This window comes from Nerophis lumbriciformis, linkage group LG02, assembly GCF_033978685.3.
Source record: "Nerophis lumbriciformis linkage group LG02, RoL_Nlum_v2.1, whole genome shotgun sequence".
NCBI classification, from domain to species: Eukaryota; Metazoa; Chordata; class Actinopteri; order Syngnathiformes; family Syngnathidae; genus Nerophis; species Nerophis lumbriciformis.
Window position 1 is genome coordinate 37,103,842 of NC_084549.2, and position 21,159 is coordinate 37,125,000.

Here is a 21,159-nt window from a genome sequence, read left to right on the forward strand (position 1 = left end):
TCACAGCGGATATCGCATTTGCACTGATTTCTACATAATATACTCAGAAACTTATACAGATACATCCACCTCGTGTGTAGTTTACAGATCTACTAAACTTACACATGTCAAATGAACACAGCATTTGGTTGCTAAAAAATAAAAATACTGCCACCTATAGACAGGAGGTCGTCATTCTAGTTTTAAGTTTTACATGCCCGTTTTCGTAATATGAATCATTTAAATTATACATGCCTCTAAATGGTGAAACTCGTGTTGATAGAACAAAACGCATACAACGTACAAAATTGAACTAAACGCATAAAATACCTCGTTATAACTCCACCTACGGCAGGTCCGGAAATTTAAAAGAAGCGCACCCCTGCCTTAGCCCGATGACGCTTGTTTCCCGCCCTGGCTTTTCTGCCATTCTGTCATAAGTAACAAGTAACTATTGTTTTCCACACATTTTATATACAGCCGTCATTTTTGAGCACATTATGCCTTCCACAAACGACTGGATAAACAACCCTCTGGGCGTTGTCGAAGAGTTGTTTGGTAAGAAACTCACCGGAACGTACTTCACTATACACCAGGAAAGCTTTACGCGTGGGTCTCACTGGCTAGCGTGATGCCTCGTCGAATTCTCCTGACACAGCAAACAACTACTTTTGTGTGACATGTTGTATATAAACTACCTCACGTTCGCCTGCAGAAACATTGGTTTACATTTCGTGGTATCAACTATTGAAGTTTTGACGATCATCCGCTCACCTGACTGTACAGTTAGTATGATGCATTCACCGAACCATCAAATTGTCATTTCAGCATTTATAATATTTATTATCTACTGACACTTTTTCTTACGTTTTACATGTGGATACTGTCAACGAGACAACACAGCGTGGTTATTGCACTTACATATCAGATGCATTATGATAAATATTAATGTACCTGTGTGTGATGATGAAAAACAGTGCTTTGAATAACAATTATCCATTCATTGTTTTATACCGCTTGTCCTCAGGGTCACAGGAGGAGCCGAAACCTAGCCCATCTCATTTTGTTCCAATCAATCACAGGGTACATGTAGACCAGGGGTGTCAAACTCATTTTAGATCGGGGGCCACATGGAGAAAAATCTACTCCCAAGTGGTCCGGACTTGTAAAATCACGGCACGATAACTTAAAAATAAAGACAACTTCATATTGTTTTCTTTGTTTAAAAATAGAACAGGCACATTCTGAACATGCACAAATCATAATGTTGTTTATTTTTTTTACACTTACATGTTGCGGTTAATAGTATTTTATCTTTATTTGTCGTTATTTATACTTTCTGAATAAATTATGTGATAATGTTCATCAGTTAACTCATTGGTGTTCATTTTAAATCTATCAAGGTAAAAAAAATAATTTCAAAATCAAATTACAAGAAGCCTGCGATGAGGTGGCGACTTGTCCAGGGTGTACCCCGCCTTCCGCCCGATTGTAGCCTGCGATGAGGTGGCGACTTGTCCAGGGTGTACCCCGCCTTCCGCCCGATTGTAGCCTGCGATGAGGTGGCGACTTGTCCAGGGTGTACCCCGCCTTCCGCCCGATTGTAGCTGAGATAGGCTCCAGCGCCCCCCGCGACCCCAAAGGGAATAAGCGGTAGAAAATGGATGGATGGATGGATGGATGAAATTACAAGATGTTATGTAGTTTGCTAATTTTCCTCGACTGGTGCACTAACATCATGTACTTTATTTATTTTTACATATGTAGCATAATGTACAAAGATACAAATAATTGCTATTGCGACATCTAATGGACACATTTGGAACAGCAGTTTCTTTCATTCAAACATTTTTATCCCGCGGGCCGGGTAAAACCTGTTCGCGGGCCTGATCCGGCCGTACGTTTGACAACCTTGATGAAGACAAACAACCATTAAGAGGACATGCAAACTCCACACAGAGATGTTCAACATGAGATTCCAACCCAGATCTCTAGACTGTTAGGCTGACTTGCTAACCACAAGTCCGCAATGGCAACTAAAAATTATTTTTTTATTTATTTTTGTTGATATTGCAGCTGCATCTCAAAACAACCCAAATTCTGGATGGGAAGCAAAACTGGTGGAATTCTTCAAAGATCATCTGAAAGAAAAGGATGCTCACTCATGGGTATTACTATTGTTTTAACTCTTTAGTGCCTTTTTAGTTGTGACAATAATAATAATAATCAATGCATACTGTTCAAGGTCCCGTCAATGAACAACGTCCCATTGCACTACTTGAAGCCCAACAGTCTGGTCAAGTTTCGCTGTTTCATTCAGGACATGTTTGATCCAGAGTTTTACATGGGAGTATATGAGACAGTTGATCCATCATCACAAACTAAAGTGAGCATTACTATCCTATTCTAAGCTTTTTTCTGCACATATATTAGACAGCCATCTTATTCTGTTGCGATCTGTCAGGTGTTGAGGTGTGGGAAGTACAAAGATGTGACAGAATTTGGGGTAAGTCCACCATTGTTGTATCATCTTGAACTCTTACAACTAAGCCTCCGATGCAGGACCTAGTTTTGTGGCCCCATTTTGGTCTTTAATATTACTCTTGGAAACGGATCTGGGCTATAGAGTGGGTGTATAAAAAACACAATCCACAAAAATGCATTTTAAGTACATTTATAATTAGATATTAAGAAATCATGTATTATTAATTTTTGTTGTATTTACTATAAATGATCATTTATGATGAACAATAAACAAATAGGTTACATTGACTACAATTCAGTTAAATCTAAAATGTTCAATAGTCATGTGTTTATATTCCAGATAATATTCCAAGTTTGTATGAAAAGGTAAACAAAGATGTTGCTACCATGTTGCCTCAGCATTCATTGCAAAGTAAACAAAACATGGGCAAAACAAATGCTCTTTAGACATCATATATTTAAGGAAAAGGTTGGGCTACAATATAAACTTAAATATTATGGTCGTTTTAGAAATACGGTCGTAAATCTGTCACGATAACGGCGTTCTAAGTGATGCTAAATTAGCAATTATCGCTAACATATTTTGAATGGACGTGGTTACGATGCTGCGAAATCGAACTAAAACTGTTACAAAGGGCATGTTGACTTGCCACTTAATAAAAGTTTAGCAGAAACAAAGTATGATTGTATCTATGAGGTCCATCAGAGTAGAACAAGGTAACACCTGCACAGCACGACGACCACAGTGATGATCACTTAATACCCAAACTTTTTCCATTTTCTGTATCCTGAAAAATCAACGCATTTAGGAGCCATTTTGATATTGTTTTAATTTTGTTAAAAGACATACAGTATCTAAAGACAAAACTTTTAATGTCTACTTTGTGCAGGTGACAAAGTGTATTATTATCACAATTTCAGCTTTTTCTCATTACATTGCAAATAATTGCCATTTTTCTTACTTGTTACTGTGTTTCTTTTGTTTGATTTTATTTGGTTTTTGACCTGCAGGCCGCAAATGGCCCCCCCAGCCATACTTTGGACACCCCTCCCCTAAAGGGTGGGGCTCTAAACAACAGCAAAGTATTTATGCCAAGAGCTGGCCCTGCTCCAATGGCTTTATTGTTGCCAGCCATGACTCTTGTCTTCATTTCCAGGTGGATTTTAATTCAAAAAATACTGTGACGGCTGAAAGACAGACTTTCTACTGCGTACCTGTTCCTGGTGAAAACTCCTGGGTGAAAGAGATATCCTTCTCACATCTGCAGGATGTGCATGATGAAATGGCTTGCCAAACAACTTGTCTTTTTGTTTCAGTGCTGCATAGTTTTTCTTAACTCTATAGCACAGTTACACTGGTTCGAGTCAAGCGAGAGTGCAACCGTCCACCTCGTATATGCCGAGCAGACAGAAGCGCAGCTATGAAGAAGACGATGACATGGACAGCATGGACACTCAGCCACAGAAACAGAGGGACCCTAATGCAGGTATAACATGAACATGTGTGACAAAAGTAAACAGAGTGTCCTATTTGTTTATTTACCTAATACTTCCTGGTTCATGGAAGAACCATAATACACCTAAATACTCACATGATTTGTTTTGCTGTTTTTAAGATGATTTTTTTTTTTTTGATTGCTATTCACCCTAAAAATAAAAAAAAAATTAGCACGCCAACAGGGTGTAATAGTGTAGAAAAGTACCTTTTGGAGCACATTCAACGATGCTGTGATAATGATAACCGTGACTATTTTGGTCACAATAACTGTGATATGATATTACATCTAGAGTTGGGAATCTTTGGCCACCTCACGATAAATAAGCGTTTATAATTTGCAACTTAAAAAAAACATTTAATTCGGAATAAGTTAAATTAAATAAAGTAAAATGATTTCCCACATTTATTAAATTAATGAAAATGTGTGCAAATTTGGACCATAGGTGCCCGATAGTAAAGGAGCTGGTCGGCTCTCTCGGTGAAGTGGCTCGCTGCAGTCAGCCAAATTTTAGAACTGTCTGCATTACTTTATTTAAAATAGATACATTGATTATCGATTATTGACATTTACTCATCGATTCTATAATCGTCCATGTCTGAAATGCGATGCATCTAAAAATCGATTGTTTTCCCCACCTCTAGTTACATCACTAAAAGACAAAACTTTGTCAGCTCTGTGTGCCAAAAATTCGGGGGGACGGCGTGGCGAAGTTGGGAGAGTGGCCCGTGCCAGCAATCAGAGGGTTCCTGGTTCAATCCCTACCTTCTACCATCCTAGTCACGTTCATTGTGTCCTTGAGCAAGACACTTCACCCTTGCTCTTGATGGGCCTGGTTAGCGCGTGCATGGCAGCTCCCGCCATCAGTGTGTGAATGTGGAAATAGTGTCAAAGCGTTTTGAGTTCCTTAAAAAGGTAGAAAAGCGCTATACAAGTACAACCCATTTACCATTTACCAAAAATTCGTTTTTATCATATTAGAAATTTAGCCAGAGTTCGTTGCTTTTCTCTCAGGCCAACACGTAGATGCTATTGACTACTGTAATGCCCTGCTTTCTGGTCTTCCTAAAAAAAAAAATTGACAAAACCACACAATTATTACAAAACTCAGCTTCTGTGCTGACGAGGACCAGAAGGCGGGCCCATATTACACTGGTTTTAAAATAATTGCAATTGCTCCCTCTGTGTTCCAGAACCGATTTAAAAAAATAAAAAATAAAAAAACATTTTACTGGTTTTAAAATGCCTCAATGGTCTTTAGGCTTTCTTATCTAGCCAAGTTGCTTTTATCTTTTATCATATGAGCCCTCGCGGTCCGTGCGGTCTTCCAGTTCCGGCCTCCTAATTATTCCAAAAGTCCTGAGCCATACCCACGGGGGAGGGTCATTTCATTATTACGTCCCCGTTTGTGGAACAGCCTGCCAGAGATCTTTTAATTAATATTCTTATCCATCTTATATTTTTTATTATCTCTTTAACTCTGTTTATCTAGTATTTTATAACCTTTATTTAACCAGGAAAGTCCCATTGAGATTGTATTAGCTTTTATTTACCACATATGAATTTAATTGATTTTATTTCGTTTTTAACTACATATTTATGTAATATTGATGCATTTCACTAATGTATGATATACATTTATTTTATTCTTTTATTTTATCCTCTTAATATATTTTAGTTCTGTAAAGTTATTTCCAGCCTTTCCTCAGCAGAAGCCCTCTGCACTGGGGGCTCTGATGTGCTGCTACTGCTGTGGCTCTGGTTCATGGGTTCCTCTGCGAGAGGACTCCCTGGTCCCTCGCTGTGTGCTCTGGATCAGGGTCGCTGCGACCGCGGCCACCCATCATGCAGCTCCCGGCGCACTCGGCTTCATAACATAGTGTTTTCTCACTTGGTGCTTCCGTGCTCAGCCACATTTGTTTTTACAAGACTTTTATTATATCTGCATGTTTGTGGTAGAAGGAATGGGGGGCGGGGGGTTGACTGTTTTAACCTGGGATTATGAAATTAATGTTTTTGAAATGTTTTTAAATGTAAAGCACATTCTGCTACATTTGTATGTAAAGTGCTATTCAAATAAAGATTGATTGAAAGGTGACAAAACATACTATTAGTTATTACTATCAAAATGTCAGCTTTTTCTTATTACATTACATCATTTTGCTCTTTTTTTAAACGTTATTTAGTTGTTTAACTTTATTTAGATAATATTCTGCGGGCCACACTTTGGAGGCATATGCCTTAGATTCTATGATGTACTTTTTCTCTCATCTATATGATAACAAAAAAAAATCATTATGCATCTTGTCTGCCAGAGAATAAGAGGACACAGTAGGGAGGATTGGAGTTGCTATATTTCGTGAGTAACCAGTTAACTTTTAGATGCTGTTTTTCAAAAAAATTACTAGCGACAAATCCAGTGAAGTCTATGGGAGTTACTGGAGTGAAAGAATGTATCGATCTTCTCAACGAGCAGTAGGTGCTGCTCTGGGCCACTCCCCCATCTTAAAGCACTAAGAGACAGCTCTGTGTTTTTAAAACAAGACCAAAAGAAGCAGAAAAAGAAAGTTCTTTAATAGTTCTAAATGTATTTGTTCTGCTTTTCAGTTTTTTTTTACTGATGTTGGCCAATTGTGCAAAACTACCACAAATAAATTGCAGTCCTGTGGGGAAACACTGAGCCATTTTAATCCACCTTATTGCTGTTTTCCGTCATCGTTTTCTGCCTGCAGGTGTTCAGATGAACTCGGAAGAACACGGCACCAGTGAAGCTCGGCGGCAGGAGGCTGAAGCTCCTCCCGGCCAGATGGCTTCTGCCATGTGCCTTGACCTCAATTTTCCTCTACCAGGCGAGAAAGGCCCTTCCTGCTTAGTCAAGGTATGTTATCCATTCATATTCACACCTCTTTTTTTTTACTAAATGGAGACATGTACTTCTGCACAATTCTTTTTCCCCACGTGCGCACATTCATGCCATGTTTAAGGCCATGTGTTTACGTTTGAAATAAATCGCATTATTAGACCTCTCTTTGTCTTGTTCTGCTTTAAGGAAATGTCTTAATTGCAACGAGTAGAAAGATTGAAAAGAATCCATCAAGTCAAAAAACATGGCAAGCTCGCTCACTCTATAGTACAAATAAGTCAAAAGAAAAGTCGATTAATGTGATTGCTTCTCCCTTGAGCAGAGTAGACAAACCAGGTCAGTAGAGCCAACCTGCCGAACGAAATGCTTATCGTCATTCAATCAGTGAAACAAATCATTTAAATTACATCTCATGTTGTTATTGTGAACTAAGATGAATTTTTATGTGTGTCCCATAAAGACGTTTTAATTGTTATGAGACAAGTATGTGACTTGAGGTGAAAGATTAGGGTGTGTGTTTGTGTCAGGTCTACGAGGACTGGGACAGCTTCAAACTGAACGAGACCATCGAAGTCTACGGAATCCTCTCAGTGAGTCCTGCCCTCAGCGCTCTGGCTGAAGACAGGTGAGGTGTACTAAGATCAGTTTGGGGACGTATGGCTGTGGTTGACATTTCTGCCCACGCAGGGACAAGTCCTCGTCCCTAATAGACCCCTCAGAGTGCATGGAAACGGTAGAGGAGCAGAGGGTGCACAGCCCGCCCGCCTCACTGGTTCCTCGCCTCCACATGCTCTACGCCAAGCCGCTGGCACACAACAACCCTCTTCTGCCCTCTGCCGTCTTGCAGGATAACAGTGCCAGTGAGCAAAGTATGTCCTCGTCAACTCCAATGAATGATCTCCAACCTCATTTGTCTGGCTGTCCCTCCTCTCGTAGTTTTATCTTCAACTCTGAGTGAGATGGTGTCTGTCCGGGCAGACTTCCTTGCATATTTGACTCATGTCCTTCTGGGAGATTCCCTGGCCGCTGAGTACCTCATCTTGCATCTCATATCAAACGTGTACGTGTCCCATGATACAGTACTGTGTTGTCAAAAAGTACAATTTCACTCTTTGCTTGGATTTCTTGCAGGTACACCAGACGAGACGTGTTACCACTGGGGAAGTTCACCCTGAACCTGAGTGGATGTCCCACTGTGTCGTCGTACACCGAACGTCTCTACCAAGTCATCCAACAACTTGTACCCTCTGTGAGTAAAAGACACCTTCATGCTCATGTCATGGCTCACAGCCGCAAAACATCATGTTGGGGCTTTGTGTTACGCGATATAGACGATTTAAATCTGGCCGGCAATAGATGGTTGAATATTATTGTTATATCGTGATAATGAATATTGATTACACATTTTAGCTGTGTCCTCCAAATTTGACCGCGACAAGTGAACAAAGGTGTCTTCAACACGCTGTAGCATTCTCACTAGCTCGCTCGTGGCTGACATCCCTCTACAATGCCAAGCCACCTCTAAGTCAGCAATCTTCGCCTCAATGGCAGCTAATAAACTAGGTTTCTTACAAGTGTCTGTATCACTGGAGGACGAGGAATAGCTGAACATGCTACACCAAGCATTTGCTAACTGCTAAGCTGGAGCTCTTGAATGTAAACAAAGGTGGGCGGATCGATACAAATATCGATAGTAATGATACCAAGTATAGTATAAATATATGGTCTTGTGATTATTGTTTACAAACTCAGGAAATAAGTTACCGTATTTTTCAGACTATAAGTCGCAGGTTTTTTTATAGTTTGGCCTGGCTCCAGTGCGACTTATATGTTTTTTCTTTTTTTATTATGCATTTTCGGCAGGTGCGACTTATACTCCGGTGCGACTTATACTCCGAAAAATACGGTACAGACCTGCACCCTAGCTGGCTTCGGCAATAAAACACGGTGATCTCGAGACATCATCTGGGATGTTGTGGTGAAAGTCACTCAAAACAGATGGCTGCTAGAGGTCACCAAAGTGCACAAGAAAAGCAAGAAAAGTAAAAAAAAAAATAAAAAAAATCTGCCGGGCGAATGCTGACTCAGCGTGAGGGAGAGTGGTGAGAAGGGGTTAATTTGCATCTAACAATTCTGCCTCTCAAAATGGCTTGTTTTCAAAGGGAGCAAAAATATGGCTTACAAATAGGTCTGTAAAACTAAATTTATGCACATTTTGCATCATTACATGGTATTTAGACCAAAATGGTTTTAAACATAGGGGGGAAAAAAATCATAATATGACCCCTTTTATTGACAAAAACCAAAAGATTGAAGTTAGGGATGTTCCGATCGATCGGCCACCGATCAGTATCAGTTGATTTTCAGGAAAAAAGTACAGTATGTGATCGCCATTGCCAATTAATACATTTTATTGCTGATCACAAATGCCGATCCACTCTAACACTGTATTTATTTTTGGTTGCCAGGCTGACAAGCAGTTAGCAGTTAAATATGTGTCTCCATACACAGTATGGTGCTGCTCCTCTAAGCTAATAATAATCACCTACAATATGGAAAATAAACTTAATTTGTTATTATTTTAAGCATCATTATCATGTAACTTTATCACTGGAGGATGAGGCTGAACATGTTACATACAGAGTAAGAGAATAAGGAACTAGTTTAAATATTGTGTTGATATTGTTAAACTGCACCCACCATAAATTGAAAACAGCTAATACATGCAAATGGTATTGGCTGATATTACTCATTAACGATTGGAATCAGCAGCATAAAACTCTGATCGCAATATGCCTAATTTAAATCAGCGCTAATAGTTTGAAATAATTCAAATACTTAATTGATATTGTTACATCGCCATCTTGTGTTTTTATCTGCTTATAATCGTGATGAAAAATGTAATCATTCAATGATCTTGAAAAATTTAAATGGGACCTATTATGCAAAACCAACTTTTCTTGCCTATTGTTACCTGCTGATGTGTACAGTATTTGGGATCTGGATAAGTCCCGGAAATTTTAAATCAAACAATGTAGACATGGCGGAGATATTTACAAAACAGTCTTGCCTTCCTTAGTACTTCCTCCAAATGAGCCGTTTGGAATTTGCCCCAATTGTGACATTTTTCCCAATGTGACGTCAGCGGATATCTTCGTATGGTAAAGTTTTACCTGAAGACCACTGCGCGAGTCCGCCATTGCAGTCCGACGTTGTTTATTTTTTTCTATCTTCGAGTTGTGGGGCAGACTGGCTCATACAGGCACATGCATCTGCCGCTGTTGCCATTTCTAATACAAAGTAGCGTATAGTTTAAACTTGTACAGTATCTGTCAGTAGACTCCATATGGAAGCGCTAAAAACTACAAGAAGGCTGACGTGGAGTAGATGCAGTTGAAGTGGAGCGGCATAATTAAGACGGCCCACCAAACAGTGCATCCTGAAGAGACGATCAGAAAGCGACTTGAAGATGGTCTGTAAAACATAATGTATGCACTGACCCTTCAACTACTTGGTATTGGATCGATACCCAAATTTGTAGTGTTAACCAAAACTAATGTAACGTATCTAAATAAGAGAATAAGTGAGTTGTACATTTTGACAGAAATGTAGATAGAACCATGTTACAACACAAAGTAACCAGATATCAACAGTAAATTAGAAAGTATATTAATAATAGTTTTGAGAAAATGATACAACCAGAAATGATGCAATATATTAATCGCATGTCAGCAGCAAAATAGGAGACTTTGTAACCCGTTTTGAAATGGTTCTCTTATCATTTACACACCAAATAATATATCAGGATATATATCGTTATGGCAGGATGCTGCAATATATATCGCAATATAGATTTTAGGCCATATCGCCCCTCCCTACTGGAGCTGTTTATACAGGACAGAACAAGCAGTGTGTGGGGATAAATTGCAGAACATGGCCTTTGACCCCAGCTTCCTATATAGCACAGTGCCTCTTATTTTCTGTCATGAACCCCCTGGATTTAATTACTACCGACAACTTGATATTATTTATATATTTAGGTGTACAACACTGTGTGAGTTACATTCTTTATATATACCGTATTTTCCGGACCATAGGGCGCACCGGATTATAAGGCGCATTAAAGGAGTCGTATTATTATAATTTTTTTTTCTAAATGGAAAACACTTCCTCCTGGTCTACATAACATGTAATGGTGGCTCTTTGGTCAAAATGTTGCGTAGATTATGTTTTACCATCATTCTGTCAGAAAAGCCGTTTTCTGACAGTCTTTTCCGGATGCGCCGTTTTGTGGGCGGTCTTATTTACGTGGCCCACCTTTGACAGCGTCTTCTCCCCGTCATCTTTGTTGTAGCGGTGTAGCTTGCAAGGGACGGGAGTGGAAGAAGTGTCAAAAGATGGAGCTAACTGTTTTAATGACATTCAGACTTTACTTAAATCAGCAACGGACAAGCATCTCCTCATCCGGAAACAACAACAAGGCCAGAAATGTCCCGTGAAAAACCGTCCGACCGAAATCTCAAATAACTGAAGTTCCTTGGGTGAACAATGTAAACTCCCCATACCGGTTATGTTTTAGCACTTTCATGGCGAGTTTACTGACAGATATAAGTAAGAACTTTACACTACTTTATATTAGAAATGGCAACAGCGGAGGATGAATGTCCCATAACAAGAAGACAGAGAAAAAGAAGAAGCTTATCGACTACGATGTCGGCACAGACTTCAAAGGCGACCGCACGCGATTTTTCAGGATTTATGCAGATCCCAAGTACAGATCAGCTGGTACCAGAAGGTAAGAAAAGTTGTTTGCATAATACCGCGAAACAAAACGCCAGATAATGTCTTACCTTATACACACACCATAATAATACTCGTATGTTTAATGCGCCGACAATCCATCAAGCGGTGCGGCTTCATAGCTTACCAAAGTCATACTAAAACATTTTGATAGATTTTTGAGCGCCGTATGTAATGTTCTATATTTTCAATGGAACATATAAAATGTTGGTGTAGTTTACTTGAGTCATATTGCCATCGTAGTGCAGTCTACACGTATCTCTTATGTGTGACTGCCATCTACTGGTCACACTTAGCATTACACCATGTACCAAATAAAATAGCTTCGAGGTCGGTAAGCAAAACCAGAATTATTCCGTACATTAGGCACACTGTCGATTTTTGAGGGAAAAAAAGGATTTTAAATACGCCTTATAGTCCGTAAAATACAGTACCTCGGACAACTCAAATTTTTTTCTTCTCCCTCCATCTCTTCGCCTCCGTTAGCTCTGTACTTGGGTTTCTACTTCTACTGGGTAGAACAGTTGATTAGATTGAGCACTGCTGCCACCTAGCTGCAGGTGTGTGTATTGTTCTAAAATGAATACTAAAGTGTAGACACAAATAATGTCAGCGAACGGAGCGCGGTGTGTTATTTGTATGAACAAGTAGAACGGGCTGTGAGACACTGAAGGGGAACTCGCTCCCTCATACTTTGAAGTGCAAGGAAACTTGACAGATTAATTACCATATTTAAGGTTATGATTATTTCTTTAAACTCAAATTCTGACCAACAGGCCTAATGACACTGATAAAGAGTACATACTTAATCAAGCGTTTTAAAAATGTTTTATCTATGTTCCATTCGATATTGTCAGGAAAACAAAAAATACCACGTGACCATTGACTAAGGATTTTAACCGTCACTGAATCCACTACACTTATTTTAGAAGTGATGAAAAAGAATCCCGGAATGTTCCTAGCTCTTGTTTTGATGCTGGTTTGTATTGAGCAGAATAAAACTGCATGGACCAGTGTTTCAGAGCCTTTATTAAGCCAACGCACATCATTTTACATGAAAAAAACACCAAGCCTGCCATGACTTGTTCTGTTGTGTGTGTGTGGCAACAGGTGGATCTTCTGCCATCGAGTGGAAGATCATTTAATTGTTCTCTGTCTCTATACGCTGGAATGGATCCCATCAGTGTTTTATGCTGCCGCTACCGATCATCCATGAATGAGATCACCAATACCGATTACATAGTTAACTGTACTTTTAATACTTTTTTGTGGACTTTTTGAATCTGCACTGCAACCACATCATTTCCTCATGGTGTGATAAATAAAAGTCTACCCTATCCTATACTATAAAGTAGAGTTGGACAATTAATCCAATTTGAATTTTTATTTTGATTATGGCTTCTTAAGATTATGAAAATATAATAATAATTAAAAAAAAAGATTAATGGGCTGCGCAACGTACATGCATATCCCGGAGCTGGTGACGGTGAAACATTTTACACTGTATAAATGACAAAAGCTGTTACTGTAAAATTGAAAGTGACTTTTGTAGTATATTTTTGTGAATTGGGAAAAAAATACAACAGTTTTTTACGGTAACATTATGTTGACTGAGCTGCCAGTTTTTTTTACTGTAAAATCTACAGTTGTTATTACGGTTTATTGGTGTAAATACAAAAACCATAACATAATTGTTTTTCCGGTAAAGAACTGGAAGCTAAGTTGCCAGAATTAAAGAAACAGTGGTACTGTTTTTTCCATTTACTGTAATATGTTGTTAAAAAAAAAAAAAAAACAGTATATTTTACAATAAAATTCAGTAACATTTTTTATTTTTTTACAGTGTACGTAAAAAAATAGATATATAATAATCAAATGTAGAGGACAATTCATATATTATTCGCTGTTTCAAGCAGCCTTCTAAAGGCAGCCACAACTGGGATGTGGGCCTCAATGAAAATGAGTTTGACATCTCTGTATTAGACTCTTTAGCCGCAATTGTCTTTTGGCAGGTTTTGCAAATGGGTGAGCCATCGCCTTCAATGACTCCCTGGTCAATCCTTTAAGTACCCACAAGTTCCCACAAAGCCGACTTTAGCTTTGTTGTGTGTGTGAAAAATTTGCTGCTTTGTCCTGCTGCCATTTTTAAGCTAATTTGGCATACTAGCGTGTCTCTCGATAGGTGCGTATGTGCATGCACCGCTGGTGTAACTTTGTTTTTAGTTTCATACAGGTTGTGCCGAAAATAACCTAGCAGCATAATAATGTTAGTTTATAGCCAGTAAGGAGCAGTGTTGCCATCTCTTTAATAGGGAAAGTAGCTATTGGCTGTCCTAAATGTTGCTGGATGATGCATAATTGATTGCAATGAATGCTGTAGTAGAGAGGAAAAACATTGTGGGAGAAAAAAAAGTGAGTTTAAAAAAAATAAAATTCGAAGTATTATCGGAGCTGTAAGTTTCTTATGTTGATTCTTAATTTGATTTCTTTAAATGTAAATCAATTAAAATAGTGTAGAATAAAATTTGATCATAAGACTCGAGAGTTGTGACATTATTGTCATATATTGACTGGCTCATTAACATGAACAATAGCATTGGGACGTTGCACTGAATTATTTTAGCGTGACATGACACTGAAGAAATATTTACGGTTTTTCGTGCTTTGGAATGGGGGAGGGGCTCACGGCAGCACCCGCCACTGCTTGCTGAGGACAGTAACTGCAGCATTGTTTTACCTCAGAGTCTCCGAGACACAAGAAAAGTCCACAATAACACCGAGAAAAGTCGCTTTGTCGCTATTAGCTGTTTAAAAAAAAAAGTCGCCAGGAGGATTTGGAAAGTCGCCAAGTTGGCAACACTAGTGAGGACTAAAACACACGGTGTATTGCAGCCACCGTAATGTTATTAATAGTAAAACCGGTAAATTGTTGCATCCCTAGTATCACCAATTAAGTAACCACTAACCACGGCACAGCGGTTGGGAATCGCTGGTCTGGAGGAGTTTGCGCAGCGTGAATGTACAGCAACTTCCTAGCTCAACAGCGCCACTGCTGGTTGCAGGCAAGTAGCGTTATTATTCAAGTTTGTACAGTTAAACGGCAACTTTCAAACATGATGTCCCGCCCTCTCCCTGCTACAAGTCAACTGCACTTGGCACCTTTGGCTAGATCAGTAACATCATCTTATGTTACCAACACATTGTTTGTAAAAGCGTATGATTTTACCCACCTGTACATCAGGAATTGAACCATAGCATTTGTTTTCAAATCATTTTCCCTCTTAGGCACCTCTCCACCTGCTGCTGTTGGGCATGTCCCCGTGAACAAGACAATGAAAATATTAATGGGTTTTTTTCTAAATCTGCTCTTTTAAGCCAATAATAGTAACTAACATACACTAGCTAGTGGTGTTTTTGGAGTTAAAAGATGTCATTTTGAGTCAGTAACATAATTCTACATATGTGACAATAATTCTTAACAATTATTTAGAAACCTTAGCTATCTTCTGTTGGCAATCGTTCAGTGAACGAAGAGAAAACAATTTGTGGAAAATAGCTAGAAACTGTGTTTACTTCTGATATCGAGTCTGGTGCTCATGCATAACAAAGAGTGTAACAATATGAAGAATAGATCACTTAAAAAGAAAAATTTATTTAATTCCTGATCTCCACACAACCTTGCAGTCGTTCTATCTGGGCATGAGCCTTCAAAACATGAATCAGATGAGCCTGGTGCCAAAGAAGGACTATGTGGCCAATCGGCTGGTGAGCGGCGCTCTGCAGCTGGCAAGAAACACATCGCTCTTCCTGGACGAAACACAGCTGGAGCAGGGGCAACTGGACACCGCAGGTACGAGTAGCAAACACCACCTGTTGAGAAAGCATGATTTGATACTAACCAGGCTGCCTGTGTGTGTGTGTGTTGTTGTGCTGTAGGTGTGCGCAATGTCACAGCTTTGGGCAATCTGATCACTTGGCAGAAGGTTGATTATGACTTTAACTACCACCAGATGGAATTCCCCTGCAATATTAATGTGCTCGTCGCATCGGAGGGCCGCTCGCTGCTGCCGGTGAGGACACGCGAGGAGGGAGGCGTGCAGCCACGCTGATCTCACTTGACGCTTACGCCCACACCGCAGCCAAGCCTCTCCCCAGCCAGGCTCGGGAAGGTGTTAGGTTTCTGTCGGCCATGTCCCACGCTGGAGGTTGTTTCCAGCCAGCATCACGCTGCTGTCTCCGCTGCAATTGGCTGAAGGATTTAATCTCAGGTCTCACTCGGTTGTGAACCGTGCGAGGAATGCGCTGTGTGCTATTCCTGTGTGCTGGCCTAACATGTTGCCGTGGCGGCAGCTGTGTGCCACAGGAACAATCCAGAGAGAGGCGTCAGTCTCGGGCAGCACTCTGTAAACAACCTCCAGGGTTGGTCAGAAGTCACGTGATCATAGGCGCCTGGTTTAGCGTTGCTCCTGCCTGGTGTGCTATGACAACACCCTTCCAACACCTGGAATTGAAACATTTCTTTTGACCCCGCAGTCAGACTGTCAGATGCACCTGCAGCCCCAAGTCACCCCCGCCCACATGGACGACCATCTTGGTAGCATCCCCTCACACATGCAGACTTCCTCGCAACTCAACAAGTTCCGACTCTACCTGAGTGTGGCCCGGCAGCTGGACTACAGCATCTCCAATGATGTGACCAAGGTGAAACGTGTTACCGCTCTGTGCTTGCAAAATAAAAGCCCTGCAGGAAAACGAGTATTCAACTTTTTCTTCTTTCCCTGTCGTCCCTTCAGTCAGTTGAGGATGACTTTGTAGATATGAGGAAGGACGACCCCCAGAGCATCAGTGCTGAGGACCTGCACCGCATGCTTGTGGTGGCAAGGTGGGCTACAATTATTTGTGCATGTTTCTATCATCCCACAAACTGGAACTAGGGATAATCACGGTTTTATACTGCCGATACCAATTATCCATGAGTGAGATCAGTTGGTATTAATATGGATACTGATCGCATATACTAATTATACATTTTTCAATTTATTTATGGTGAATGCTATTGTCCGTTTAGCTGTGAACTTAAACTAGTTTCTTATTCTCTTTTATTCGTACTATTAAGTCAGTAGCACAATAACTAAATGACTACCGTATTTTTCGGACTATAAGTCGCAGTTTTTTTCATAGTTTGGCCGGGACTTACCGTATTTTTCGGACTATAAGTCGCAGTTTTTTTCATAGTTTGGCCGGGACTTACCGTATTTTTCGGACTATAAGTCGCAGTTTTTTTCATAGTTTGGCCGGCACCAGTGCGACTTATGTTTTTTTCCTTTTTTATTATACATTTTCGGCGGGTGCGACTTATACTCCGAAAAATACGGTATATATGTTTTTTCCTTCTTTATTATGCATTTTCGGCAGGTGCGACTTATACTCCGAAAAATACGGTAATTTAAATCATGTAGGTTTTTGCCCTCAAAGTCCCCGTGTGTCCAGGGAATTATTAATAATTATTAACAAAAAAATCCCTAATTACTCTAGTATCGATCATATACTGATATTACCCTTAGTATGATCTTAACCTTAACATCTTAAACTTTACCAAGCACTCAGTTATTCTGTTTTTTCGAGCTAGCTTAGCAGCTAGCTAGCTTAGCTATTAGCATGCCTGCTCCTGCGTGCTGTCAGTGTGTAGGATCAGGATGTTTAGCCCTGTCTTACTACTACTATCAATCAAAGTTTATTTATATAGCCCATTATCACAAGTGTCTCAAAGGGCTGCACAAGCCACAACGACATCCTCTGCTCAGATCCCACATCAGGGCAAGAAAAAAACTCAACCTAATGGGCACAATGACAAACCTCGGGCGACCGGTGCAATGGATCGAGTCAATAGTGTGAGAGTCCAGTCCATAGTGAGGCCAGCAGGGATCATCTTGAATGGAGATAAGTCGCAGAGACGTCCCCAACTGATGCACTGAGGAATGGTCCACCCGGGTCCCGACTTTGAACAGCTAGCTGATAACCTCTCCATGCAGGACAGAGGGGCGGAGCAGAAAAGAAAAGAGATGGCAGATCAACTTGTCTAAAAAGGAGTCTATATTTAAAGGCTAGAGTATACAAATGAGTTTTACGATAGGACTTAAATGTTTCTACTGAGGTAGCATCTCTAACTGTTACCGGAAGGGCATTCCAGGGTACTGCAGCCCGAATAGAAAACGCTCTCTAGCCTGCAGACTTTTTTTGGGCTCTGGGAATCACTAATAAGCCGGAGTTCTATGAACGCAGATTTCTGACCGGGACATATGGTACAATACAATCAGCAAGATAGGATGGCACTAGACCGTTAAGTATTTTATACGTAAGTAGTAAAACATTAAAGTCGCTTCTTAAGTGCACAGGAAGCCAGTGCAGGTGAGCCAGTATAGGCGTAATATGATCAAACTTTCTTGTTCTTGTCAAAAGTCTAGCAGCCGCATTTTGTACCAACTGTAATCTTTTAATGCTAGACATAGGGAGACCCGAAAATATCACGTTACAGGATTCGAGACAAAACGTAATGAACGCATGATTGATCTCAGCGTCGGTGGTGGACAAAATGGAACACATTTGAACAATATTACGGAGATGAAAGAAAGCTGGTTTAGTAACTTAATATGTGACTCAAATGAGAGAGTTGGGTCGAAGATAATACCCAGATTCTTTACCGAGTCGCTTTGTGTAATTGTTTGGTTGTCAAATGTGTAGGTGGTATTATTAAATAGGTGTCAGTGTCTAGCAGGACCAATAATTAACATTTCTGTTTTCTTAGCGTTGAGTTGCAAAAAGTAGCTAGACATCCATTGTTTAATTTTGTTGAGACACGCCTCCAGATGACTACAATCTGGCGTGTTGGTCAGCTTTAGGGGCATGTAGAGTTGGGTGTCATCAGTATAACAGTGAAAGCTAACACCGTATTTGCGTATGATGTCACCGAGCGGCAGCATATACTGTAGAGGCTGAAGAGTGCAGGGCCAAGAACCAAACCCTGTGGAACTCCGCACGTTACCTTAACATACTCTGAGGTCACTTTGTTATGGGAGAGACACTGCATCCAGTCAGTAGGATAGGAGTTAAACCAAGAAAAGGCTAAGTCTGACATACCAATACGAGTTTTGATACGTTCTAATTAGGGCTGCAACTAACGATAAATTTGATAATCGATTAATCTGTCGATTATTACTTCGATTAATCGATTAATAATCTGATAAAAGAGACAAACTACATTTCTATCCTTTCCAGTATTTTATTGAAAAAAAAACAGCATACTGGCACCATACTTATTTTGATTATTGTTTCTCAGTTATTTGTACATGTTGCAGTTTATAAATAAAGGTTTATAAAAAAAAAATGCCTCCGCGCATGCGCATACCGTAGATCCAACGAATCGATGACTAAATTCATCGCCAACTATTTTTATAATCGATTTTAATCGATTAGTTGTTGCAGCCCTAGTTCTAATGTTATGATCGACGGTATCGAAAGCAGCGCTAAGATCAAGTAGCAGCAACATGGATGACGCATCAGCATCCATAGTTAGCAATAGATCATTAGTCATTTTTGCGAGGGCTGTCCCCGTAGAGTGATTTGCCCTGAAACCGGACTGAAAGGATTCACAGAGATTTTTAGACACTAAGTGTTCATTTAGCTGCTGTGCAACAATGTTTTCGAGGATTTTCGAGATAAAGGGAAGGTGGAACGCCGCCCGGTAGTTTACCATGAGGTCAGGATCGATGTTAGGTCTTTTGAGCAGAGGATGAATAACCACTTTTTTAAATACTAGGGCAGGGGTCAGCAACCTTTACCAGTCAAAGAGCCATTTTGACCAGTTTCACAAATTATAGAAAACAATGGGAGCCGCAAAATTTTTCTGAAATTTTAAATGAGAAACATTGTATACAAAGTTTTTTTTTGCTTTGTGCTATGTATAAACCAGGAGTCTCAGACACGCTGCCCACACCTTTTATAAGGAACACGCGGGTTTTAAATGAATGGCGCTTGTCAGCGTCATGCGTGCCGTGAAGGTACAGCATATAGCACACACCACAACCAGCGTGCCTGATCAGCCACACGTTGTATGGGGCTTCCGCTTGCTCACGTAGGTGACAGCAAGGCATACTTGGTCAACAACCACACAGGTTACACTGACGGTGGCGGTATAAAAAAAAACTTTTAACACTCTTACTAATTCAGCAAGTAAGCTGTTGAGCCGCATTAGAGTGATCAAAGAGCCGCATGCGGCTCCGGAGCCGCGGGTTGCCGACCCCTGTACTAGGGGAACAGTGCCAGAGGAAAGTGAGAAGTTTATCATATTTAGCACTGATGGTCCTAATATTACAAGCAGCTCCTTGATAAGTTTCCCAGGAAGTGGGTCATGTAAACATGTTGTTTGTTTACAAGTCGCAGAAGTTCCTCTAATGTTATTTCATCAAAAAGAGAGAGACTATTTTGGAGGACAATATCTGTCGTATATACATTCGTATCAGTGTTAATAGAACCCAGTTAGAGCTGAGACGCGTTGTCTTTAACCTCCTTTCTAATGAGTTAAATTTTCTTATTATAGAAATTCATAAGGTCATCTTGGAGGACTCCCTTGTTGGGTTAGCAATGCTACTGTACTGAACAAATATTTAGGATCGTTTTTGTTGAGGCGGATGAGATTGGAGTAGGAATTAGCTTTAGCTAAGGTAAGCATGCGTTTATAAATTATTAAACTATCACTCCATGCTTGATGGAAAACCTCAAGTTTAGAAGCACGCCATTTGCGTTCCAGCTTTCTACATGATAGTTTCAAAGCTCTAGTTTCTTCTGTAAACCAGAAGGTACGCCTTTTAGGGGCTTTTTTAGCGTTAGCGGTGCTATATTATCAATGTTGTCGCACAGGGCATCGTTAAAGTTGTTAGTGAGGTTATCGATAGAGCCCACATAATTTCGGAATGGCGCCATTACCGAAGGCAGTAGGCCAGCAAGAGTCATAGTTGTGACAGCATTAATGTTGCGGCTGCTAAAGCATTGGTTATTAGTAGATTGTTGACAATGAGTCAGAACTTTGAATTTTATAGGTAATGATCGGACATTACTTTAGTGTACAGGAGTATCATAACTTTGGAGGTGGTGACACCCCTGACAAGGACTAGATCTATTGTATTACCGTTGTGATGCGTGGGTTCAATTATTATTTGTGTAAGACCACAGCTATCAATTATAGCCTGGAGCACCACGCACAGAGGGTCTGATGGGGTATTTATATGGATATTAAAATCCTCCATTATAATTGTATTATCTGCATGCATCACTAGATTAGCGCCAAACTTTGAAAATTCACTGATAAAGTCAGAATAGGGCACAGGGGGGGCGGTAGATAACAGCCAGGTAGAGAGGTAGCGGTGTGACAGACCTCACAGTAAGCACCTCAAACGATTTATAATTATTATTTAGGTTAGGGGTAAGGTTAAGGTTTTCATTGTATATTAGTGCGACCCCTCCACCCCTTTTAAGGGGACG

At 40.2% G+C, this 21,159-nt stretch overlaps 1 protein-coding gene across 1 annotated transcript in view; it reads left to right on the forward strand.

Moving 5' to 3' along the window:
- The first annotated feature begins 348 nt into the window (after window positions 1–348).
- mcmbp (minichromosome maintenance complex binding protein) overlaps window positions 349–21,159 on the forward strand; it is a 22,200-nt gene continuing 1,389 nt past the window's right edge. Inside the window, exons 1-15 of the mRNA XM_061962114.1 lie at window positions 349–537; window positions 2,056–2,147; window positions 2,225–2,365; window positions 2,444–2,485; window positions 3,621–3,710; window positions 3,812–3,950; window positions 6,692–6,837; window positions 7,350–7,447; window positions 7,510–7,682; window positions 7,759–7,882; window positions 7,954–8,071; window positions 15,307–15,472; window positions 15,559–15,692; window positions 16,156–16,323; window positions 16,416–16,504. Of these exons, the coding sequence (XP_061818098.1) occupies window positions 480–537; window positions 2,056–2,147; window positions 2,225–2,365; window positions 2,444–2,485; window positions 3,621–3,710; window positions 3,812–3,950; window positions 6,692–6,837; window positions 7,350–7,447; window positions 7,510–7,682; window positions 7,759–7,882; window positions 7,954–8,071; window positions 15,307–15,472; window positions 15,559–15,692; window positions 16,156–16,323; window positions 16,416–16,504 (1,778 nt within the window). The 5' untranslated portion in view covers window positions 349–479. The remainder of the gene's footprint in view (window positions 538–2,055; window positions 2,148–2,224; window positions 2,366–2,443; window positions 2,486–3,620; window positions 3,711–3,811; window positions 3,951–6,691; window positions 6,838–7,349; window positions 7,448–7,509; window positions 7,683–7,758; window positions 7,883–7,953; window positions 8,072–15,306; window positions 15,473–15,558; window positions 15,693–16,155; window positions 16,324–16,415; window positions 16,505–21,159) is intronic.